We start from the raw sequence: 26,595 nt of genomic DNA on the forward strand, positions 1-26,595 counted from the left end.
CAGTAAAAAACAACTTGGCAAACAGGAGATGCACAATCCAACCTGCAACCCACTGGCCAGATCCAACCTACTTCTGTCCATCCTGCCACCCTTTCATCAGAGGAGAGAGTGAACAGGTATTTGGTCAACACAGAAAAGGCAGCAGCTGGGACAGTTTTTTTTTTTTTTTTTATCTTCTGTTGTTAGTAATGTTCAGGCGCCCTTAATGAGAACTTTGGGAAGCTGTGGATCAGACAGAAAGGCAGACATCAGCAAGATGACTAGATGGCTATGGGCAAATGAGTCTGTCTTATGCCTTCTCAAAAATACCGCAAATGTGAATCAAAGAGAAAGTTGGTCAGTCACATGTCCAACTCATTCCTTCAACAGTTATGTGCAACACCTTCAGATATGAAGCTCAAAATCTGTACAATTACATTAATGTGGCCCTGTACTTCTAAAAAGGAATTCTATTACATATATCTTTTTTAAATACTACTAAGACCTAGTAAGATTTCAAGCATGTTAATTCAGACAGTTTCGTGTTCTTTGTAAGACAAATAGCAAAATAAGTATTTATACTTCTATGGACAAGGAAACACACAAGCATTTTACAGGAAACTTCTACGTACCTCTGAATGAACACTTACCTGCTTGAGTGCTGGAGAGCAGGGAATGAGTTCTCCAATTCTGTTTATCCCAGCATTAATCTTCTTCTTGCGATGTCTCTCCACTAAGTAAAGGTAATACACACTTTGTCATCTAGTTGAACAAGTCAACAGCAGGACAACTAATACCAATGTAAGGGCTCGTAAATACATTATTTCCTGAGCTATTGGGACCCTTAATAATATGATAGTGTAAAAAAAATCCTCTAAAGTAAAGCTCAGTTATTGAATTAGCACTCAATGACACTAAGAGCTGTAACATAAGAAGCAGTATCTTTAAAAGGTGAGCATGTTCAGGACCCCTTTGTGGAAAAAGCAGAGCTATTGCAACTCATAATTCAGGTTTTGATAATGTTTTTTAGCTGATTTCTATGAAACCCTTTTCAAAAGGCAGACAGAGTAACTTTATACATACAGAAAACAAATGAAACAAGATTATTTAAAGAATCAGTTGCATGTTTAGGAACAAAATCTGGGTCTCTTAAATCCTAATGTGAAGTTTAGCACCAAAAGAGAAATTATTTCTTTTTTATCAGATTTGAATGTTAAATTCATATTGATGGAGCAGCCGACACAGAATCTATCTCTAGCTCCAGGAACTATCAGTTACTCATGTTTATGTTCAAAGCTATAACTGTTGTGCAAGTTCTAATTATAATTGGGACTAAATAAAATATTTAATGAACAATATTTCTGGTGAATTACCTATTTAGAGAAGGTCAAAAAGTGTTTAAATTACAGTCCTCTAGTAACATGATTTATCTCTTTATGAGGCCTAAACACTTGCAAAAAGGGTATACGCTACATATCTAGTACCTCTGGGCATTTTTTTTTCAGAGATATTAATCTCTGTTTTCCTCCATAGTCAGCTTCTTTCCCACATAGTTCAGTCTTATGTAAGTTTTTGTTGTTGTTTTTTCTTTTTGAGATTTTTATGTTTTCTCTGCAAGCTCTTTTTACACAAGAGCCTGAATAAAGTTCTGTCATAGCTCTGTCAAGATTTGAATCAATGTGTCATTCACTGTGCCTTATGTTTTGTACAGCAGGGCTGTTTTGATGGCATATAGAAACCCACAGTAACCCAAAGGTTAATGTACATTTTCAACAAGTGAAACAATGCTTTACTTTGTACTCCTTTACAAAGAATATATTGATTTAAGCAGTTTTATTTCAGCAGTCTGTGACTTCAATTTACATTTTTCAAATTACTGTTTTTTTTTTATTATTATTATTTCAGGACAGACTGAAAGGTGTTCACAGAGACAGGCCTAGATACACTAAATGCTGTTCTAATACAGCAAGATAAAGCATCTTCTGCAAGAAATTTATGATGTAAAACAAAGACAAAGTCTGAAGGAGAAAAAAAAAGCATTGCCCCAAGTCTCCATTTAGATAGGAACTGAAGCACGCGGGAATCTGTCACATACACCTCATTTAAAGTATATCCACAAGGTGTCCTCTCTGCTCTGAGGACTAAGTCACTTGCCAAGCTTAAGGCAGGGGCAATGTTTGAACATCATTCCACTTCTTCCCAGTGTTAGACATTTCCTCCCATGTTAGACATTCTAACATGTCTACAGCAAAAGGCCACTCTCCTTTAGAACAAATGAACGACAGACTCCTCAAAGAAGTAAAAACTGATCAAATCAGTTACTCTGAACTAAAGCTGCATTTCATACTATTATTTAAAGACAAGGCAGACATTTGCATTCAGCATTTAAAGAAATCCTATAGCCTATCTTCTAAAGCAATTTAACAGCTCTGAAGAGTTAAGCCTGTAACTTTTACATAATATTATCCAATTAAACCACATATGAATTTAAAAGCTCATTAATGGATACCAGTTTCACCAGTATTCTTAGTGGTCAGTCACACAAGAGCAGCTATATAAACATTAAAACCCACGATCCTTGGGAATTAATTTTTGTATCTCTTACTGTTACTTATACATACAGATATCACAGTGGTTGTGAAGTGCTATTCCTTTGTTTTGATAGTATTATCCACTCTACTCAGATTGTCCAGATATTAATGACTAAGCAAGCTACAGGGTTGGAGGGAGCTGGTCCCCACATCTTGCAGAATTCAGCCCAGAAGATGAAGACTTTGGAAAGCTATCAGCAAGCAAAACAGGAACTGAGAATTAGAATGAGTTTGGCAATCTTAAAAGTAGGCTTGATAAGATTATTTCCTAATACTTCTTAATCCTTAAGAAATTAGCTGCACCCTGGGTACAGCCCTACAAGCTTTATGTTCCACAGCTTTCACATGGAAACTGCTCAGTGTTTTTTCCATTTGAGTTTGTAAAGACCACACATTTGAATTGTTTGATGAAGGGAGAACCAGATTCACGGTCTAGCATTTCTTATCTATATAGATAAACCTGTCAGACTCTTCCAAAGCCTTTCTGCTGATACCTATCAAATGACACTGAAGCTAAAATCTGACAGAGACAAAAGACTGCATGCTGTGTGAGGGATGTAAGTCCTACAACACACAGATGGTATTCACACACAATTACTGGTGGGTGCCCAAGGGACAGGCTGTAGGAGTATTTCTAATCCATGTAACCTCTAAAGCGCTTGGATGAGATACCTCTCTCTGATTTGCTTAAGTGTTTACTTCTGTTTTAAAAGAGGTGATAATTATTTGTGAGTGAATGCCTGTGCATTTATTTTCCTTTATAACTGAACAGAGATCGTTCACTTTTTAGTTTAATGGCAATGGTAAGATTGGCTACATGGTCACACTTTCACACTTGGACATGTGTGGAAAACAGCAACCTAGAGACCAATCAAGAGGCACTTGTGCATAGGTATTCTAAGCAGGACCACAGAAAGATGCTTTTGCTAGGGTGTTTTTTTTTTTATGTAATAAACTCCTATGAAGCAACCTTCTCCATGCAAAATAAGTTTTAATAGTTCAAAGAATATGTGCTTATTTCTAGATCAAAAAAACAAAAATTGTGTTCCTACCTGCGTTATGTGTCTCCCGGTTTTTCTTTCTGTTAAGCATAAAGGGAAAACAGTGATATGAAACAGAGGGAAAAAAATCTGCATACAAACAAATTTCTCTTATTTTCTTATTTTAATTACAGTTAAAAATACTAAATACTGTATTCTGCTCTGAACAAGAACACGGCAGAAATTACACTCAAAAGGATTGGTATTAGACATTGGTACTAAACAGTTTCTAACAAAAAAATCATTAGTGTTCAGCCTTAAATCAACTTCAGCAAAACAAAGCATAGTGTAATACTCAATTTGGTTATTGTTACATATTTACAGGGCAGGATTTTTATGTTTTTTTTCAGCAAGAACTATTACACTATCCAATGTTCAATAAAGCCAATTATTAAAAAAACACTACTTTTGAGCACCAGGAATGCTAATTGTTTGTTTGAAATATTGCTTTTACATTCACAGAATCAATGTAACAGGAGAAAATATTACCACACAAATTGATTCTTTCAGATGTGTTACCTTCAAACATCATACCTTCTAGTATCAAACATTTCCTTTGTGTGAGAAGCCTGAATTACCATTCTTCTGCAACTTTTCCTCTTTACTGCCTCAAAATTCTGTCTATGCTTTTGGGGTGTGATGGTTGTCTTTATTTTCATATGTTCATCTGGGATTTCTGGACCAACAGCTACCAGCACGATCACTGTGAAAAGCCTCAAATTGCTTTGCCGGAAATCAGTAAATCCTAAATATGTACTCTCCATATATAAATCAAATGTTGCTTATTCATGCAGTAAGGCAAATACTTTCAGGAAATCTACTAAAGCAAAGCACATGTCTTATGGAAAAAGAAATGTTTCATTAAAAAAAAAATTCAAAAGTATTTCTGTCCAGCAGCGCCCTCTTAGTCTAGTTGCAAAAAAGGGAATAGCATTTTCTGCTCTCCACTCACTGTTAAGGCATAGTCCAGACATAACAAGGAATCTGAAGTGAGAAGGCAAGATGTATGTGGATGACACGTGTGATTATTATCAGCCACGTACCCTTTTGTGCTTTGAGTTGGCATTTATTTATGGTAACTCACCAAAAGCAGTGTGTAACTCAGACAACCTTTACAAGACAGTGCTGTTACTGCAGACGGCCATATCTGGAGACATTTGCTAAGAAATCATGCCTAAAGATGAACATCTTAAAGTCAAATAAATGCCACTGAAGCCTGCACATCTGTTCTACAGCTATTCAAGAAGAGATGAATCTTCTGTTCATTGAAAATATGTACCACCAGAACTAAAATGCAAGCAGGAGATCGTTGGTTTCTCAATTTACAATAAAATACAATTTTCCCACTTATATACAAAACAATCATCTGTCATTCTTATCATAAATCATATCCTACAAGGCCAGCTAGCATAAGATGGATGCTGTAACTAGGGAATGAAGGACTGCCCTGCCACATAAAGTGTTAGATCAATAACCTACTACACAGGAATGAAGACTTGGAAAGGTTGTAATGAATTTTGAGTCCCTCTGTTACAAATTTTGGTTATAGACTTGCTATTCAACCTACGGGTGTGTTTTGACTTCCACCAGAGATTTGAGAAGACTTAGATTTCACTGCGATTTGAGATAAAAACTCCTCCATCAAAATGATCATAGTGTTCCCCCAACATCTGCAAGGAGTCTCTGCAATAATACAGGCTGCAGTCTAACCTAGGTGGTGATACAGTCTTACATGCATCTGGCTGGTTTGTGTGATAAAGAAACTCCTTTGCCTTGGTGGCCAAGGTAGACACACCTGACAAATAACTCACTGTAGACAGGGGAAGAGAGAGAGGCAGGTTTGTAGCCATAGTTCCCAGACTTTTGGATCAATCCTGGTCAACCCTCAGAGCTTCTCATTAGTACCCTTATTACCCCTTAGAACCTTTTAACTAGAAATTTTGTCACTGCAATATGACCACAGGCTACAGAACTACAAAAATCATTTTTCCACAGAAACTCACCGATGTTGCTTCTTAGTAGGTGTCTCATTCTCTGTCATCTCTGGCATGGTTTCAGAGAAGAGAGCCTGAAGAAAATTGTGGAAGGAATTAACAATAACTGCACTCTACAGAATTCTTAGCACACATTTGTTACACCATTTTGCCTTTGACCACAAGGATAGGGCCACACTACACAGTACGCAGAAGTCTATCACCTTGCTGTAGAGGGGCTAGTCATGTGAGCACTAAAAATGAAGTACATTACCTATACGAGTGCTATAAGAACCACTGCTCTCTGTGAAGAACTGGTTTCTGTTTCCTCAGTTAATTTAAACTAAAAAAAAAAAACAAACAAAAAAAACCACACAACTATAATCCCAACTACTTAAAGAAAGCAAAAAGGAAAATTAGAATATATGATTGTTGGATTTTTTGTTTGCTTCTTTGAATGGGAGGAGGTACAGCTGAACTCGTCTTTTTCATCAGCACTTCCTAGCTGAATATGCTTTCAATTCTCAGTTCTAAATAAAGTTTGAATGCTAAGCAAAATACAAACTACAATGAGGACATTAATTATGTGACTGTGTAATAGCACTCTAATGAAATGACCTCATAATGCAGAAAGTTACAAAACTTGCTTGTTACTGAGTTAATGTACAGTTTAGAACAGACCAAACCGACACCCTACATTCATGCTTTCAGATACATAAAATTCAGTTAAAAATAAAGTTATGAAATAAAGTTATATGTGATGACCTAGTATGTTGCATGGGTCCTCAGCCTGATTCATGAGTAGTCTGTATTAAGACAACAAAAACATGACAAAAAGAGAACAGAAAATAAGGTTAAATGAGTGACGATCGAACACATTTCTACTAGAGCAAGGAGCTTTATAGACCAAGTAACATGAAGTATATTGTAGATGACACCAGGGGATTTTTTATTTATTTATTTATTTTTGACAAGACAGAGGTCTGTATTTAGTTTCATGCTCCTGCTCATTCTCTCGCCAACCAACCTGTTCTTGCAACTCTTCCCATGGGCCCCCACACTCCTGGTGGCTTCACCTCTCCTTGGCTCGTCCTGGAAAGCCTATCACCTTCTTTTACCAAGCTTTGTATCTTTAGGGTATTTTGTTTGTCTGCTTGCTTGTTTTTACTGTAAGGAAGTGCGGGTAGGTTTTAATACAACTTTCAACATCAAGCTGTTCTTCAGTAAACTGAGTCTACCATTACTGACAATGGCATTTAAAAGATGAGGAAAAAAAAGCCCTATGAACTAGGAAGCCAGCCACCTATAGAGCTCCCAGAACACTGAAGCACACAATTCGGAAGGGAGTATGCGTGCACATGTGTGTAAAGTTAACAGAAATATTCCCTATTGGGCCAGAGCAGAACTTGGGTTTGCTCTCCAGTCTTGACACCCTTAAAAGTTTGCTTGAATGTAACACTCTCACTTAGTAAACCTTAATTGATTAACATTGCAGCTGATGCCATTTACCACAGTCTCTTATTTAAGCACTGTATCTACTCCTAGGAAGATAGAGGAAAAGTTGGCAAACAATGAAATAAAACAAACAGGCAGTACTCTGCAGATAGGTCCAGCTCGGGAAACACAAAGTGCGTGAAGTTTTCAAGAACCTAAGTCCACCTGACACAAGAGCATGCACACCAACACAAAGTCAGACACAACGCTGTGCAAGATGAGTTACAGCACTACACCACTCCGCTGGGCATTATGTACAGCCCATCTGAGGCATAACTCACCCAAAGGGAGCACAGCACTACCTACTTCTATTTCTTGACAGGCTTCGCTTTCTCCATTCTCACCAGCCATGCTCTGCCTAAGGTGTGAGAAAAACTGAGAGTTAATGTAGTCTCTTATTGTGGGAAAGTCCTTCAAGTTACTGAAAATTCAAAACTCTGAAGGCCAGAAAACCCAGCTCCACACTCAAGACATTTATAACCTCTCCCCTGAGGTGGTGGTCAGCAGTCCTTACACGCATCCTAGCTGCATTCATCGTACCAGGCAGGTGGGGCCACACTGAATGATGAAGGGATTGACTGGGAGAGTTTAGCAGATGTCCAATCCTGATTATAAAAGTAAATCTGGTCAGACCCCAGGCACCTTTTACACTGCTGGCCACCAGAGAGATGCTCACATACACACTGCAGGATTGAGGTCTGTACACCTCATTTCAGTGTTTGATGTTTCAGTTGTGTAAAAGCAGCACAGCAATATCTATTGTCATTGAGGCCATCAGAAAAGGCATGAGAAGCGGACTCATTGGCTGGCAATGGTACACTCTTGTCTATCCGTCTTTAAGACCGCACCTTGTGTACCAGGTGAACTTGCTGTGCAAGAGGGCACAGGGAACATTCAATTTAGCATATGCTGTGCTGTTTCTATGTAGTGGGGTAAATATGTGGGCAACAGAGTGTGTGGACATAGTTCTGGTACTGAAAAACTCACAAACAAACATTATGTTTAAAAGATGGAAGATGTTGATTGCATCCTGTGATAGCCATACACCTTGTTTCTTGACTTTTCTGCAGCTATCCATAAGGGCAGAGTTGGCATCTGTTATTGGACATTACTAGACCATGTCAAGTACACTAGAAGTGACAACAGAAAGATGAAATATGTCTCCATTTTGGTGAATTTACCATTTTTAAAAGACTAAGTATTTACCAAATAGCTCTGTTTTTTTTTTTTTTTTTGAAATTTATACAATTTCAGAACCAAAGGAATATTTCTGAAGTACAGTGTATTTAATGTAGAAAGCATTAATATGAATTTAGATGGCCAGTTACTATGCGAGATGAAGCACAGATGTGTCAGAGCTAATGGGTATAAAAACAACCAACCCTCTCCCAAACCAGACACATCTGCTCTGACTCCACCTGCTTCTCCCTACACACAGTCCAGATCGCATCCGCATTCCCATCTTCTCTCCATGCTCCTACACTAAAGCTGCTTCTGTCTGCATTCCCTCAGCTCAATTCTTACTCCTAATACCAGGTTCCCCATTTAATAAAATCAAGATCTATGTATTTTTCCACCGGCCTTATTCCTTCCTCCTTAGCAGATGCCTTAAATGATTCAGCAATACATTACATATTTGGGAAGAAAGGCAAGGTCTTATGGGAAGTTTGTGTTGAAATTTATTAATAAAGCTTGTAAACATTTTTAGATCCTGAGAAAATTGAGAGTTCTTATAACAAAGTGTCAAAGACATCTTATCTCCCTGTTTCATCCTCCTCTGTCCATTTTGTTTTATAATTTTTATTTATTTTTAATGAGGGTCAACAACCTTCTTCTAAGCAGTGCCATTCCCTGCATATTTCCAGCCAGATGCCACCACATTGAGTGTATTAGCCTCACAAAATATCAAATATAAATAACTAGTAAGATTGCATTTCATATGGTTCATTCTGCTGGGAGGCACAGTTCATTTCCTATCGAAGGAAGAGGGCACAGGAGTGCCATGAGTGTTATTTTAACTTCACTTTACTGTGGGATTACTTCAAGCCAGAAGCTTATTGAGATTCACACAATTCAAACAATGTTTCCCCCAAAGTTTCAAAGCAGTTTTATAGGAGTGATAAGAACAAACAAAGCTGTACGCATTACCTAATTAACCTATTAGTTTATTTCATGTTCCGATTTGCTCCTTGAAAAGAAGTGGTTAGATGTATTAAACAGCACTTGTATACAACCCTGGGGCATCTATTTCAAGACTGTATGAAAAGACAGATGGGGAACTGAAGATTTTTTTCTTATTCTTATCCTATAACGACAAAACCCTTTGCATTTTATTTGATAAACCCCAAAACAGAGCTGGCAACAGTAGGCAGGTGGTATTCTAAAGAGTTGTTGAAAACACAGACTCTGAAAATTAAAAATTAAAATATAGCTGCCGAGGCAGAGACTTTTGTGGGCTGCTGTATAATGTTTATCCTACCTCCTTTTCTTCCTAGCAGCTGTCACCACACCAGAGCTTGAACAATGGTTTCTCTTTACTTATTCCATGTCAAGTAATACTTCCAGGAGAGATTCATTTTCTGATTCAGCACAGCAGAAGACGAGTATTTGCTTTATAAGCTCAGGGGCAAATATATTTTAAGTTCACTCATGCAACATGCTCACTTGACTCAGCTGAATATCTTTTGCAGAAATAATGTACCAAATTATAAATTCTTTAGACAGATCAAGGAGATGCAATTGGCCATTTATGGCTATTTACTCACAAGCTTTATGTAGTTTATAGCACTTACAACGTCAACTTGAAATACTGCTTTTAGTTTAAATGCAATGCCATCCCCAGAAATGAAAAGATACTTTGTCTTCTGGAGATTTAAGTTTAATGCACTTTAATCAGTGCTACAGTCTTGCAGTTCTTAGGAGTTTCATACCTCAGGTCATGATTTATGGCCAAGATCAGTTCCAAGGCATAGGTATCTACTACACAAATGCTAATTTTTTCCAGCAAGACAGTGTCCTCTTCATTCAAGTGACTATTTTTCCAGTCTTCCATGCATGTTTTATAACAAGGCTAGCTTCAAGCAGGGACTTAATTCAAGCTTTTAATCACAAGCAAGGTGCCCTTGAGATAAAAAGCCACAACTTACTGCCTTTTCTTTATTCTCCCCTCGAGACGCTTCTATGCTCATTTTACATTCTCAGTTGCAGAAAATTTAACTTGAAACTTTATCTTTGTGATTGTTTCCTACCTACCAACTACTTTTGCTACTAGAAGTAGCCTTTTAAGACCACTGTACAGGAAACCAGCAGGAAAAACAGTCCTATTCAAGAGGAAAATTACCTTTGGTATCTTTTAGTTTGGTTTCTGAAGAACCCAAGGTTTTGTTGTTACTGCACTGTGTCTATTCACCTGCATGCTCATGATGGCCGGGCCCACTGACTGACCTAAAAGAAATCCAAGACATTAAATTGCCAGTTGTTTACCAAAAAACTTAAGACTGCGCAGAGAAGAACGGGTGAGGTCGGTGCTGACACTGACTGTGACCAGATGGATCCTGCCCAACTCTGCGACCAGCTAACTCTACAGCACCTACGTGCTGGCTGGCCAGGGTGGGTCAGGTTGGTCTAGGTGGGTGTATGGGGGATTATAGGGCAGGCGAGAGCTATCTCAGCTTCTCACAGAACACACGTTCCCGATCCAAACCAGCTGATAATTTCCTTGGGCAAGTGGGCTGCTCCAAGAGCTTCTGCAAAAGTTACTATCAGCAAACCAATGCCAACAAACTACAGCTCGTTATACAATCCACTTCATTCTTTTAACTTGTCTGGAAACAACAGATGGGGGGAAAAAAAAATCACTGCTTTTAGAGAATTTTTTCTTTACCTCTTCTGTTTGTACTATGTAACCTCAAAGACGTTGGTATTTTCCCTCCTACTGACTTACAGCAATTAAGTTTCGGTAAGGATGTTATATAAGGTCACGCAAGAGAACTAGAAAGACGGTCTTTTTTCTCTCCCTCTATAACTACATTGCAGGAAGAAGCTGGCTTATCATTCAAGTAACGTTCTCTCACACCTACAGTCATTTTGGTTTATATTTACAAATTCCATAATATTAAAGCCATAATTGCTTGTGACCATTTCCTAAAACATCGTTTCAAGAGAGCATTGCTGTAGAGCCATTCATCTGCAAAATCCTGACCAAATCTGCTTAAGAAACTTCTGAAGATCCACCTGTCCTGTTTATTCTTCTTGCTCTGCCATTGCTGCCCCTCCAGCTCTCCTAGATTACAACCTCATTCACTTAAACCTTGTGGGAGACAGAGAGGAGTTACTGCTTCACTGAATCGAATCTCTTACCTGCTCTGCTGTTCTGAAAGCTGTTTGGAGAGGCACCTCTGGACCTTAGCATCCAGAGGCGAACTGCTGCCACCTTCACTCATTGTGTGGATGATCGTGGTACTACAGACAGACTGAGGTGGCATGAAATGCTAGCAAAGGAAAATGCCTACACAAACTGTCTCCTGTGACTGGGATGAACTATTATATGGAAGAAGGCACTCAGGGGGCAAAGAGTGATAAGTGCACAAGTAGCACACAAGTTAAAATCACAAAGACCAGAGCTGTCACCCTAAAGAGGGTCTCCAGCTATTTTAGATCAAAATAAAGGGACCAGAACTCTTATTGGGAAATCAGGGAAAAAAAAAACCACACATGGAAATCCTCATGATACCATGCTCATTGGATATTTCATTAAGATTCAAAAGTCACCCCATACCAATTTCATGAAAGAAGTGAGAAAAAATGAGGCACTACTTTAAGCTGCAAGACACTGCTCATTTCCCTGGTTTTCAATGTCCAGTGATCCACTGGGCACTTCAAGACATGAGATTAATTTCAAATTGAAGACATAGATAATTACATCGTGCTTGAAAAAGGCATCAAAGACCTTTTTTTGAGGGGGAAGGCTAAGTGGATGCAGAGTGGCGTGCAGACAACTTCCTTCTGTGACAGGCCATCATTCCCTGTGTGGGCTAGGTTACCTGTAGCAGAGGACAAAAGCAGCCTGTACCGTGGCTGTGAGTGCACTTCCACTCTGGTGCAATAGCATCTACCAGGGAGCCAAACCTTTCTAGTAGGATGTTACCTAAAGAACAAGCCATTTATTTTTCCTGAAAAAGCTGTAACATGCAAGTCTTCCTGGTCTCTGATTAGTGGAAGCTAGATGATTATTTGTAATTGAGGAAGCCCCCCACTGGAAAGCTGTATCCAAAACATTAAAGACTGACTGAACAAATGAGAAGTTACAGATTCAGCAACAGCTAATCTGATTCTGCTTTCTGATATGACCTCGCCACCAAATGAAATCTCTATTTAAAGACCAGTACTTTGTTACAGGGCTCAATAATCGATTTAAAATCAAAACAGAAACATTTATTTTCGCTACCGCACCCAGGATACTACTCTTCACTTAATTTTTTGGTTTAAACCTGACCTGTTGTGCCACTACAAATGATCCTCACAAAGCCTGTTTATAAGGTCTTGAGGAGGTATCAGGTTAGCTGTTAGACCGTCCCCTTGTAGCCATGCCAGATGCACAGGCACTCGCTAAAACAACTTGCTGCTCTCTCTTGAAGTCCCTAACTAATAAGCAGTGCAAAATATCCTAGAACTGAAATGTGCAGGGCATCCACAGCGTTTATGCAAACTTTTTTTTTATCCATCTTTTCAGATAAGTAATTAAGTACAAAGGATTACACAATAAAGTTTTTGAATGTTTTAAAGGTTAGGGGTTAAGAAACATGACACAAACCAAGAACTTATCACGCGTTCATGCTACGGGAAGCAGTACTGTGTAGGTCTTCACTACAAATCTCCTTTAAACCATGCAGAAGAGATCCATCCTGAGATTTGGTTACAAACATTGGCCTCCCAGCAGGAAAGCTTTCCCTATGAATCTTAACGGGGCTAAACACAAAAATGGATGAGGTAGAAGGTACCATGAAACAGTACGTAGTTTTATCACACAAGCTAATCTAACTTAACCCCCAACACCACCTTTAAGACATGTAATTTCTGAGTACCTTGATTTTAAAAGAAATAGTTAATGAAACTTCAACTTTCAGAACCCTGCAAAACAGCAACTGTGTGAAAGTGCTTCCAAAGCACCTGTTCAGAGCATACGGCCATGTCCTTCAGAAAAGGTCAGCACAGGATTCCAGAAATGGTACTTTCACTACCATCAGCTGTAACGAGCTTTAAAATCAACCACCACCACCACAAACCCAACAAAAACGAGCAAAAACCCCAGAACTTTGCAATATCCTTTTCATTCCAGGCTCCTAACAAAAGGTTTTAGCAGCCGGAAGAGAGCCACTTCTCCCCTTTGCTCTTCAAAGTTTTCTTCCAGATAAAAGGGGTCCAACAGGCAATTTCTTCAGTTCCAAGAATAAGGAACTCACCTTGTGGTCTGGATGTTTGACAGATAGTTTTGTGTACTACTGGCAGGGATAAAGTTGCAGACTATCTCAGTTAGATGTAACAGAGAGGTCGGAATGAAAGATACCTAAGACCAGGTGACTAGGACAGACACACTGTCTTAACAGCCACATTTAAAAAGAAATTTAAAATCAAGATCAGTATATGTTAGACACCAGAAAAACAGAACAACTAGATGCAAATCCATAGGAAACCTGGATTCATTAATTTGTTAACTTTAGGAACTAGTTATTTAGCTTGGGAGAATAAATGTACATGAGCTATCCAGAGGTAAGTAGTTCTGTGAACACCAGAAAAATCACACAGGACTATTACAGAAATTCACCACCAGTAATGGAGAAGAAGCTAAAAGCAGACTTCCAAGTTATTACTTTGTGGAAGTTTGAAAGAAATGGGTAATGGCAAGGGACAGGAACAACAGACAGACTAATATCATGATCCTGCAAGTTTTACTTCATTAGAAAACCCTTCTCTAAAACGAAAATGCTTGACTTCCATCTTCTTTTTTTCTATAATTGTCTGAAATTATCCCCCAGTTGCCACCTGAGACTACCTTGGCAAGAATATCTTAAAGTGAGACTAGAAGGGAGAGATCCCCAATTGTGTTCCTGAGCAAGGGATAGCCCAAATGCATTAGTTTTTCCAAGCTAAGAAACAAGGTTCTCCCATCCCTGCCCTGCCAAAATAAAACAGAAAAACAAACAAACAAACAGAAACAAAAAACAAGCAGAAAAAAAAAAAGCCACAAAATGAGTAAGAGGGACTGGAAAGCCTCTTGAAACAATTTACAGGTGGGACTCTTTATACCTTGCCAACCACAGCAAGCATAAAATATACACTACTGCTTCAGACAAAGGCAATCCTTAACAATCCAGATCGTCAGGTATTGGAACTGAGCATCACCCTTGGTCTCAGACTTAAAAACCGAACAGACAAACCTCAAAGCCTTCAGATCTCTCTACTTCCACTTAAACAAAGGAAAGAACTATTGGAAGTTTCCCGTTCCAAACACAGGCACAAGCTAAGCCCCCTCCAGCAGGAGAATTTTTGAACTTGAGCCATGGAGAGGAAGACACAGGAAGATACACTTTATTATTGTAGTAAATGAGGAAGAAGAGTTGTAGTACTGAGGAAAAGGCAGTTTGCAGACAACCTACGACTAGCGTTCAATTTCTAGCTAACTTCACTGATGTAGGAAAGCAGGGCAGGGTCCAACTGTACCAAAGGGTGAAGGTCGGCATGAATTTAATGTCCCATAAGCCAACCACTCGTTACAGACTACAGACACAGCCAGGCATCCCAATGACTTTCAGATCCTAAGATCTGAGAAACATGCACCTAGACTTGTAAGTTACTAGATCCAAGCTCTAATCTCTCCAGTCTCACTAGAGAGGGCCCCAAAAAACTCATTTTGGTACACGAGTACCAGCACAATCGGGGTGTGCTTTTAGATGGAATCGATCTCATTTAATGGTACTCCTCTTAACCAATTAACCTGACAGAAGTACCAGCACAGGTAACTGGGCGAGAAAGGCACTTGTTAACATGGAGCACAGAACATCTTTAACAGCTTGCTACTTTCTTCTCATCTGAAGCACAATGGCACACGGCTTGGCTGATGTAAAAGATTGCTATCGCATGTCATGGCTGCGAAGTAACTCATTCATCTTAGAAGAGTGATGCCACTGCTCTTCATACAGGAAACAAACTTTGTTTGCACAAGATTTGTCAATCCTGTGCACGTAGCAGAATCAGTTTTGTGCTTACTCAGAGCATGACAACAGTGCTACAGTTGTCAAGTCACAACAAAGCACACTTTGGATACATGAAGTGCACATGTAAAAGCTGGAATTGTATTTTAACCATGGAGTTACGTTGCCATTATATAAGCGTGGCACTGCACAGTGTTGCTTCATCAGGGAGCTATGATCTTTACAAGCTTTACTACATTCTGAAAAAAGGGAAGCCCTACCGCTCAGTGGTTCAATCCAACATGTTTTCACTCGACTTTTCAGAACCACATTATGATCAATACCCTTCAGAATAGGAAAATATGTTCCTGAGGAACTTGACTTGGAGTCACAAATATAACAGAGATAAAGAATGCTAGCACAGGAAATAAGTTATAAAGGGACTCCAAATACTAGGATCGAGTAGTCCTTAAAGCTGAAGACAAGCATAACGTGTCTTCAGAGGCCCAAAAACTGTAACTCAACCTGTTATTAAACTCTTAGAGATATTAATGCTGTCAGATGCTGCACATACACACAGAGTTTATATACCCACTTTCCTAAAAACATCTGGTTTGTACACACAGCTAGGCACGCATCTCCAACAGGATTTTGGTATTCATGGACAATGTTCAGTGTTATGTTACTTAACAGAAAACAGAGTCAGCTGAAACGTTGTGCGGTGACACTCATTCACTACCCTTCAAAGTGGCATAGGTTTCACAGTAAGTATATATACACACACACACAAAAGTGTAATAATATATATATTTAAAAGTTCAGATGTAAACAGCCGTGATTCATGGAGGATCCCTTCACACCAAATGCTACTTATACTTCTCCCCAGGCATGTATCATTTACAAAGTTAATTTTAAGACCATCCTGGATCCAAACGGTTATTGTAACAACACAAGCACTCATACAAAAATTAAACAATTGACTTGTCCTTGCCAAATTCAGCATGACCCCACCCATGTCCTCCATGAGTATTTAACTTCTACCCTGTTTAGAATCCAAATTCAATCCATACATTACATTAACTCACGCCAAAACTGAAGATGACTGTGTATAATGCCACACACTTCGCACCAACCCGCTTTGCAAAGTAAAGGTGCATGCGAATAGAGCTCAATTCCAAGTCGCCCTGCTGACTAATTTGTCAGACTTCAATACCTGGAAGCCTGAGGTGTTGTTTGTTTTCTTAGTATGTTGAAATCATAACAAACAAACAACACACAGAAGTAGCTCTTTAATTCCTCCCCTTAAAGAAGCTGGAAGCACCCTCTACATTGACCCAAGAAGAGAAAGGGGAAAGGCCGGAGCAGCTCGGTCCGTGGTGTCCGCAGAACACTGCCGCTTAATTTTTGCCACCTTCTTCACGTGTTGTCTTCGGAATCGCAGCCTAAGGCTAACGCTCGGCTACAACAGTCGAGCCCGTGATGCACACAGCAGGCACGTGCCAGACACACACCACAACGCCACACACCTAACAGACACTTCAGTCCGTCCCCGCTCAGCTCTTGGGAACACTTACTGCTTTGAAAGCCAGGAACCAAAGGAGTAAAGCTCCCAGCACGCACCCACAACCTAATTCTGTCCTTACAGCTGTCAGACTCCTCCAGGCTCCAGCACCAGTTTTCTCTCCACTCTTAAAATCCTTCCAGGTGTTGATAACCTTATTCTGAAAGGCAGTAAACAATATCCAAGTACTACATGGGTTGCATCTATTCTCATGGTGCTTCACACACTTGATATGTTATTTTGAACATACCCGCCTTAAAGCCACGCTTGGAACACAAACAGTTTCCAAGTTTAGTTCCAGTTAAGTGATGAACGCATTTCCAGTTGTCAAACCTACTTCACTCCAAAAAGTACTTATCGTTATTATAGCACGATCATTATTATACCAGTAATTGTAAGTCAGAATTAAACTTCTAAATCCTTATAATAATACTAAGGACCATTTCTCCATATTTATTCCTTCTTGCTTGTTTGATTATTGCACACGTGTGCCAAGTAACACCCTGCGGTTTGTTAAAGTGCCGTATAACGTAATCAACGTAAGCAACATTGCTCCAACGCACTGGATATGGAGGAGAAAAAGAAACTAAAGTCATGTTTCCAAACCAAGCTTTTACATCACCTACTTCTGACTGCTTAACGTGCAATCGTTATGCTACTTTTGCTTAATGTTTTTAATAATCGCATCTGCATGCGATATAATAGAAAAGCTAAGCTATTATGTGAAAAGTAAAAATAAAGACACGCAATTTTCTAGGTACTTACGGCCAGTGACCCAACGCATCCTTCTGCCTTACCCGCGTCTCCGTAAGGCCTCTGCTACTGCCAAATCCGACTGAAATCGGCCAGAATTTTTAATTCTGACACGGCTCGGGGTGTGCCCACAAGCCTCCTTCCCTCAGGACCCCAGCCGAAGGTACACCCGAGGGGAACGGCCGGTTTCCAAGGGCCGTGCCGTGAATAAACCCCGGACACAACCGGGCCCCGGTCGTTCCCCCCTCACGGACAAAGGGGCCCGGTTGGGGGGGGGGGGGGGGCACCCGCCGTCGCCATGGCAACAGGCCGAAGCCCGGCGCGCGCCCTCCAACCGTCGCCTCCCTCAGGGCAACGGTCGGGGGGGGGCATAACGGCGACCCTCTTCCCCTCCCCTCCCCCTCCCCTCCCCTCCCCTCCCCCTCCCCTCCCCTCCCTTCCCTCACCGGCGGGCTGGGCGGGCTGGGCGGCGGCGCCCCCACGGCGGGCACCATTCTCCGTGCGGGCACCCCGCGCCGCCGCCGCTGCCTCCTCTCCGCTCCGCTCCCCTGCCGCGCACCCGAACCTGCTGCCCGCACGCGCGGCCCGCCGCAGCCAATCCGGCGGCGCGGGTCTAGCCGCCGCGGCCAATCAAAGAGCGGTGGGCGGGGGAAGGCGTCGCTCGCTGGGAGTGGGAGGGGCGGAGGCGGCGCGGGGCCAATCGGCGGGCGGAGGGGTCGAGGCTGGCGGCGCGTGCCGTCAACAAGTTAAGGTGGCCGAAACAGGAACTGCCGCAGATCGGCACCCCGGCCGGCCAATGAGAGAGCGGGGGAGGGCGGAAGCTCTTAAAGGGGAAGCAGCTGTCGGGAGGCCCCGCCCCGGCGGGCGGCCGTTACGGGCCCCACAGGGCCCTGAGGGGGGCTCGGGACCACAGCTGGCTCCGAGCGCTTCCACAGCCGGTGGGCTGGCAAAGTTAAAATAAAATTTTGTTTTCTTCTCCCATTTAAAACGTTGTGTTCACAGAATACCTACGTGACAGAGATAAAGAAATAAATAAAAGTAAATAAAAATAATAAATAAAATAAAAAAAATAAATGTTGTTTCTGTCACTAAACACCAGCCTCTGCCTCCTTACCCTTCCCCACTGCCCCCTGCAATTAGCACTCCTAATTAGCTGCCCTACACACCCATCACTTACCCTTTATATGTTACATCCTTACCTTGCTTTTTTTTAAAACAAGGATTTTCCCTAAAAATGCAGCCCTCGTCCAAACCAGGAAAAACGAGCTTACTTTTTGCTACCCCGTAGTGCCCTGGAGTGCTCCATGAAATCCTCACATCATCAGTGCAGTGCATTCTGCGCTTGATGTACAGTTACAAGAAGCCAGCAAAAAGTCGCAGGTGAAATCACATGCAGCAGGAAATTAGTTAGGATCAGCAGTCCGTTAACATCTGTTAGTTAAAACAATAGATTTTTGCACAAATATTCAGGAAGTTGCACATGGGGTAGGATGAGATGATTTGCTGTTATGGTGATGGATGAAAATAAAACATCTGGACTACATGGGTTGAAAACATTTGGAGAACGAGAAAGTATTAGTGCAAGGAACAGATTACAATACTCTACCAATGGCTCACCCTGAGGAGCTCCAGCAAAGCCTTTCTGTATGTTATGCCCATTACTAGCATTTTTGTAAAGGAAGCCTTACCAAACCATACTTGATTACTTGAAAAAGAGTAGATCAACCCATGGGCAATGGAAATTTGTTTGGTGGATATCCAAAGGGACTACAAATGAACCCTAAAGTAAGAGATGCCTGTCCAAACACTTAAATAATCAGAGCTACATCAGAGGATAGTATCCTCACAGGGCTAGAATCTGATGAAAAGGCAGAAATGAGAACGTATGGAATAGGAGATGAGTTTTCATGTCAGTGGGAAGCCAACAGTGGAGTCCCACAAAAGTCTATGTTGGGGGTCCATCTTTCCTCAACACTACTGTACTGCAAAAAGGGAGTAGAGTGAGGTAAAGTTTAGTAAGGGTAATAAGAATGAGGAATGACAGATGAACCTTCCAATACTAAGTGTCAGAGAAGCAAAGTACACCCAACACATACGCTTACATACACAATATAGGAAAGAAATCCCACTTTTCCATGTGAAGTAAATGAGTTGATACTCAATTAGATAATGACATTATAATTGTTCTTTGAATACATCACCTCAGTAACAAACAAATGCAAAGTGCTAAAAGAGATCATAGCACACCACAAGTTGTTACAAGGACCATGTAAATACCTGAGTATTGAATACTGCGGGGGAAGTAACTGCATGCCTTCAGCTAGTAGCAGAGCCACCTAATCTATAGAAGAAAGCAACATGAACAATCGGACTATTTGCTAGTTTCCCTGTAAAGGAGTAACTGAGTTGTCTGAAATTTTACAGACTGATTGGAGGTGATTGGGACAAGTATGGAGAAGGAAAGAAACATCGAAGAGATCAAAATAAGCGGAATGGTTTGGAATGCTGAGGCAATTTGAAGTACAGCAAGTCTTCCAGCTTCTGCAGCTGCCTTGTGAGGCTAAAGTGGATGAAGATTGCTCTCCAGACAGATCTCCAGCTGTGCCTTCTAAGCCCTCCAGTAGAGGTCAGGGAAGACAGCTGCTAGCAGCAGCTCAAGAATACAGTCAAGTCTGCAGTCTGAACTTTACTTTTGCATGGTATCCTAACAGATGCAGACTCCAACCACTGATAAGGCAATCTCCATAAACAGATACACTGTAACATATTTGGGGTTACATTCCACCCCCCTGAAAAAGTGTACCACAATATATCACTCCATAAATGGCACTTCAAAGCATGAAAGGAGCTGAAAAATTATTTTTAAAATATCTGTAAGAGAAGATGGAACTAGAATAGTTAAGAAGAGGTGAGTTTTACTTAAGCACCTTTCTAAAAGGTCAGTATTGAAGAACTCACCACATACTACAATAAATTGCTTTACGTGTACAGACTTTTTTCAAAGATTGTCTAACTGGTGATAGCTAGCAATTAATTTCAATACTTTCAAAATACTTAGCCTATAAAAAGCCTGAGTTTAACTCAGATGAATTATTAATTATATACTATTTATAACAACTATAAAACACTAGGCTCTTGATGCCTGGTCTGTTTGTTTCAAGGCCGCTCACTATTTGATGCAAAAGTAGTCCAGGAGAGTTGTAATTCTTCTCCTTCCCTCTACCCCACAAGGCTGAGGATTTCTGAGAAAAGGCTCATGACTTCAGGGAAAATAAACAACTCCCACTTTTCTCAGTCATCAGACACACATGGCATTCATCACACAGCAGCCTAATTTACAGTTTATGTTAGAAATCTTCACAGTTAGTTTGTGAGGCTTTGGAAGAATGTTCTGTATCTGATTTCAGAAGGACACAGCTGGGCTGCAAAAAATGCACAACAAGTCATAAGTGACATAACTCAAATAGTGCACGTTTATTCTGAACGGTATTTCTAAAGAGTTTGAGAAAAAACAAAAACATGCTCCTGATGTACAACAAGGGCAATGATATAGATTAAAAATGGACCATCTTATTTGTAAAGAATTTGCTCCCCCTGCAACTTAAATTGTAACATTGAGAATGCATTTGTAAACTGCAAACAGCATACCTTTAACTAAATTTAAACTCAAGAGACCAGGGGTGGTCTCAGCCAAATTAATCAGGAAGCAGTCGCAGATTCAAAAGAAACATCCAAGTCAGCAAACGCTTTACAAAACACAGACTTTGTGGATAGCAGCTGACCCTGGATTACAACACAGGGGAGAATATAACAATGGATGTTTGGGGGATCAAATTTTTACTAGACATCACAGGGCACCATCAAGAATTAACAAAATATCACATAAGTTTGTTTCAATTGTAACAGCACGTCATATTTAGTTGGCAGGTTTAACCATTAGCTGCATCATGTAAACTCAGCCAGTTTCTGTATACACAAAATAAATTCTCTCCCTTCCCCCTCCCAAAAATGAGGGATATCTCTCCTGGATGATTCTTTTTCCCCTGTACCATGGTGTCCTCTAGTAGGAGTCTCTTTGCAGGTATCATCTTCATTCTTCAATCCATGTACGACAAAACAGGTTGCAGAGGTTCAGGAATAACACTTATATACACACCTTATGCTCTAAGGCTGCTAGTTGCATACCTTTTTCTTGCTACATCTTCATCCAGAACAGGAAATGCTGGTGGCTTTTTTTTTTCTCTCCACTTAAACTCCTAACTTAAAAAAAATGTATTTGTTCATAAGCCATTATAAGTCATCACTTTTGAGCTAAAAGGAGGTCTTGTTGCAGCAAAATATAAAGTAACTGAAGTTCTCTGCAGTAAGCTCATACTTCACACAGTTTCAGTGTCTCTGGAAAACAGCACTACAGCATTGTCCTCCTACAGCCACACAGCTGATACACTAATACAACTGTTTGTCATTCAGAACTACTGACCTTCACTCTCATCCATGTACAGGGAACACAGCTTTCTAAGAGATTTAGATTAAACCTTGTATTCAAGATTCAACAACCGTTTTCCAGGATTAATAGCCTGGGAAAAGGAGTCTTAGATGCGTGGTTACTCTTTCTTCCACCTCCTACAATACATTTCATCAGAAGTTACAATGAGGCAGGTTTGCTGTGGAATAGGAGCTCTAAGAATCGTTTTCAGGGATACATTCATAGAACGATGGCAGCCCAAAGCAAAAAGAGACAGAAACAAAGGTTAATCCAAGCAAGTTCAGACATCAGACTCGTACTTTTAAACCTGAAGGAAAACTGTCTGTGAAACACACCAATTTGTGGAAGCCTACGACAACAGCAAATCCTAAGAGTTCATATCCCCACACCCATCTACCCAACCCAAACACTTACCACTTAGTTCTAGAAGAATGAAGAGCACTTTGCTTGGCACCAGAGGCAGCTATGGTCTGAGTTACAGCTGTGCTGCGCAAACATCCTCAAGTACAATACTATCTCTCTCTCCTGCCACATACTTCTCTTGATTTGGTCTACAGATGGCCGGGGAAACTATGCTGGCATATGACAAGCTAATTGTGCTTCAGTACATCCCCCTTCTAGAAAGATGCTGGAACTGCCAACATAACCAGTGCAAGCAGGTCCTAAAAATAAGCTTTTGTCAAAAGTAGGCTGCCTCTGGCCAAAGAAACTGGTGCGCAGCTTCCTGGCCAGAGTCTGCTACCAACTGTTGCAAACACAGGTGCCCAGGCCATGCAGAGGGGCTTTTGTTGTTAGACATCTGCCCATCACCAAGACTCAATTAGTGCAAACCCAGCAAAGAGAGTAGCCGTTTCCCAGCATAGGTCTGTCCAGATGCACGCCAATAAACACTCCACACCTCTGGGAAAGTAGCAGTAATTCTGGAGCAGCTTGTATAGTCACCCCTCAGGTATCAAAGACCACACAGTGTGCAATGAGGGGGTACCATCCCTTCCCTTATGACAGCTCCCATCTTGAAATCCTTGGTTCCCAAATCACCCTCAAACGACTGGACAGCACCTACTAACAAGATGTATGCTGCAGTGCACACTACAGGTTGGAGGCTTTCAAAGTGGATGAATTCAAGATGCAAGATTAAACTTAAAAAAAAACTCAAACAGGAAAGGAATGCAGTTCTGTATCTACTTGGGGAATGGGGCAGGTTGGTGTTGTCTCAGCTCAGTGCACTTTCCCAAATGCTTGGTGAAGAGTCCAAGCTCAAGTTGGTATTTGTGTTGGCATACGTAAAATTGCTGACAACAGTGCATAGAAAGGAGCACTGATGTTCACACAAAGAAAGCATGAAAGGATGCAAAGCAGAGCTTAATAGAGTTTACTGTAGCTTTGAGGTTACAGTACTAGGAAGAAGCCATTCGGTTTATTTTCTAAACCCACAAAATGGTCTAGAATATGCTGCTTTCTCCAGTGCTCCATGAACACCCCTCTCATGAGGGGAGAACTGCATTATTACAGCTGAAGGGGAAAAGGGGAAAAGAATCTTCAAAAGGAGCAAAACGTGCAGTTTTTAAACCACCTCCTCCCGAAGGAGCACAAACACAGCAAGCCAAGCCACTCCCAAGCAAATCCAGGAGACCCATGCAAAGCTATGTGATTAGGGTCAGATTCTTACTTATGTTCTCAACCCTGCTGCCTGGCTTCCTCAACCCTTGCCTCAGATTTCCTCATCTCAGATTTGTCACCACAGATTTAGTATCTGTAGCAAATTTACCTGGAGACAGGTGCTTGCCTTATGTGATCAAAGAGACTAAGATGGTCACAATCACTTTTCCCATTCCAACAACACAGATAAAACTAACTTTCAATGAGCCCGACAGCGTTTCACCCATTTTTAGAACAAGGATCTTGCCTCAGGATTCTTTTCCTTTTTTAAAAAAAAAAGTTCTCTCTTGCCAACAGCAGCTATAGCTCTTACTCTGACAGAAGTCTGCTGGGAATTTGATAAGTGAAGATAAGAAAAAACAAAGACCACTCTAAACCCTCCTCTTAGTCAGTTAAGAAATGTAGCACCAGCTTGGGTGAGGATTATTTAAAAAAAAAGCGCATTCAAAAAGATCAGCCCAGGCAGAGTAAAAAGGTATGGTAAAGTAGCCCGCCCTTCTCAGCAAAAGATGGAGGAAAAAGCCATACTCAAAAATATTGGGAAAAACTAAAAATACTTTTTTTTGAGGTGGGGGGAATTAAGAGGAAGAATGGGAAGTACTGAAGTAACATTCAAAGGCTGGGGGGAGTAAAGTACCCTGTAGGTTATAAAAAACACGATCATGTAGGAATCAAAGGACAAGATATTGCTGTTCCTTTTCCCCCGCCTCAGATTTACATTCTGCTTACTGAAAGAGATTAATTCTCTGAAGGAAGCTTGTCATCAGGATAACCTGCTCAAGCCCTCCGCACCTCAGACTAAAGAGATCTGCACACCTCTTCCCACCCCTAAAAATAAAAAGATCAAAAAAACCCCGTGATCTGACAATCCTTGGAAGAAGCATTACATTTTGTTGGAGAGAGGTCAAGATAAAAAAATTAAGAAGGGGTGGAATAAAAAAATCAATAGGCCTCTCTTTCCTTATTTGGCGACAAGCAAGTGCAAGAAAGTGTTCATTGGGGTTTTGTTCAGTTGTCGGTCTTTTGCACATCTGCGTTCTGGCCAAGACAAGGGGCTTTGAGGTTTTTCTGCAGCACGTGAGCATCTGCGGGCTCTATCCTCTTGTAGTAGTTTTTCTTCGTCTCAATGATCTCAAAGCCAAACTTCCTGTAGAAGTCAATTGCTGACTCATTGCTGATCTGGACATGCCTGGGACAGAAAGGAGGAGACAGACATATCAGAACTCTGCGGTATAAAATTGTACATCCACACTGTGAACAAAGGATAAAGAACACAAGCAAGATAAGAAAAGGAGCTATCTAGACAGAGACAAATGATTGTGTAGTTCAGGATTCAAAGTTTTCATCTTCTCAATTTAATCCTGAGCTAACACAGCTCCTAGATGACCTGTGGCAATCGTTCTGAGAACTGGCAAATACTTCCCCTCAGTAAAACCATTTTAAAGAACACAGATATTAGAGAAACTCTGCTGTATTACTGTGTAATTCCAACTTTTAATTTAGAAGTGATAGATACTTCGTAGAAATACATAGAAAAAAAGTTTGAGACTTTTTTTAGCTTCCTTTAGAAACACTTCTTAAATGGCCCAAAACAGTTGTCTGAGTGATGATCCCTACACACTGTAACACAAAACCAACCAGTGATTGCACTAATATGTCATTTGATACGATTTTAACTCTTTGCTCATTGCTTACTGCCCTTCTCTCCTCACAAAAAACTAAGTCAGTACAAAGCAGCCCTATGGACTTACAGATTCCTCCTCCCTTCCCTTCCCCCCAGGTTTTACAGATCTTGCTCCAGTGTATTCCCAGAATTTGAAGGCCTCCAAAAAAAACAGCTACTAGTTCTTCCCTTTAAGCAACTAGGGCATTTATTTACACAAGTTCTACCAAAAAAAAAAAGCTTGGCTCAGCAAAAGGTATTCATCAAATACTCCCCAAATTCCATGGACACTGCACAAGCTCATGAATCACTTTGTCATGACAACGTGCTGCATAACCATAGAACCAAAGCAACTCCAGAAGTAACAGCAGAGCAAAACAAAAGATGTTAGTGTCAAGTCCAATAAACACCAAGTACCTAAAAGTGAATTTCATAACAAAAATTTAGCCAGTGATATGCAGTGTGGGCACCCAATTTGATAAGTATTCTGTCTGTAGGGGCACAGGCAACAGAGAGCAGTAAAACCAATGGGCCAATCAAAGAATTTTGTTGTGCCCAACTGTGGGAGCTATTTATTATCATCCCAGAATCCCACTCTGGCAAACTGAAAGAAGGATTATGAAGGATTTTTTTCATTAAAAACAGCAAATAGTTCCTCTGCTGTGCACACAGTAATGTGCAAAAAAGAAAGCCTGTGCCAATTAGCAGGCATCTGAGAGAGAATTCATTACCACTTCCTCTGAGAGAGGAGAACAGAAATATAAGCCAAAAGCAGCTTTAATCAAACTCCTCTTTAAAATACCTTCTCCTCTTACAGAGTGGACACAGAGCTACACTAGTAGAGGATTTGCACCTTCTTGGCAGAGTAGGACTCAGCTTGAGGAGAAAGTCACTCTATTTACACTGATATCAGTGTATGAAACACTCCTCTCCGCACATCTTCAGTCCTGGCAAGAGCTCAGGGTGCAGTTCTGTGGCAGCTTAAGTGCATCTAAGCCACGGCTGCTGTGGGATTACCCCCAGGAATGCCCAGTGCCTGTGCTGATACAACCAGGCAGTGACGGGCAGGGAAAAAAATGGCTCAGAAGTGATCTGGTCAAAAATGCATTGGCTCACTTGGTAATCAAACAGATGCCAATGCACAGGAAGAAGCAGAAGCGTGCAACCAGCAGTGAGGGGAAGCAAAACTCTGGCATCCATGGATTTC

General features: G+C 40.8%; 2 protein-coding genes across 14 annotated transcripts in view; both read right to left on the reverse strand.

Annotated features, from left to right (window-relative positions):
- Positions 1 to 18,154, reverse strand: part of USF3 (upstream transcription factor family member 3) — a 33,033-nt gene extending 14,879 nt beyond the window's left edge. The window contains exons 1-6 of one of the 11 annotated variants that reach the window (XM_048047623.2): positions 18,027 to 18,154; positions 10,487 to 10,521; positions 7,384 to 7,435; positions 5,614 to 5,678; positions 3,623 to 3,651; positions 630 to 712 (exon numbers count right to left, since the gene is read on the reverse strand). In XM_048047623.2, coding sequence (XP_047903580.2) covers positions 630 to 712; positions 3,623 to 3,651; positions 5,614 to 5,678; positions 7,384 to 7,428 — 222 coding nt within the window. In that variant the 5' untranslated portion in view covers positions 7,429 to 7,435; positions 10,487 to 10,521; positions 18,027 to 18,154. The other 10 variants (XM_048047620.2, XM_048047624.2, XM_066990414.1 and 7 more) reach the window with 10 other exon arrangements.
- Positions 5,614 to 26,595, reverse strand: part of NAA50 (N-alpha-acetyltransferase 50, NatE catalytic subunit) — a 37,371-nt gene continuing 16,389 nt past the window's right edge. For 2 of the 3 annotated variants that reach the window (XM_048047635.2, XM_048047638.2), the window contains exons 5-8: positions 18,027 to 24,914; positions 10,418 to 10,521; positions 7,359 to 7,435; positions 5,614 to 5,678 (exon numbers count right to left, since the gene is read on the reverse strand). In XM_048047635.2, coding sequence (XP_047903592.1) covers positions 24,734 to 24,914 — 181 coding nt within the window. In that variant the 3' untranslated portion in view covers positions 5,614 to 5,678; positions 7,359 to 7,435; positions 10,418 to 10,521; positions 18,027 to 24,733. The remainder of the gene's footprint in view (positions 5,679 to 7,358; positions 7,436 to 10,417; positions 10,522 to 18,026; positions 24,915 to 26,595) is intronic. The other variant, XM_048047637.2, reaches the window with a different exon arrangement.

The sequence above is a fragment of the Anser cygnoides genome, chromosome 1 (assembly GCF_040182565.1).
Source record: "Anser cygnoides isolate HZ-2024a breed goose chromosome 1, Taihu_goose_T2T_genome, whole genome shotgun sequence".
Classification (NCBI taxonomy): Eukaryota; Metazoa; Chordata; class Aves; order Anseriformes; family Anatidae; genus Anser; species Anser cygnoides.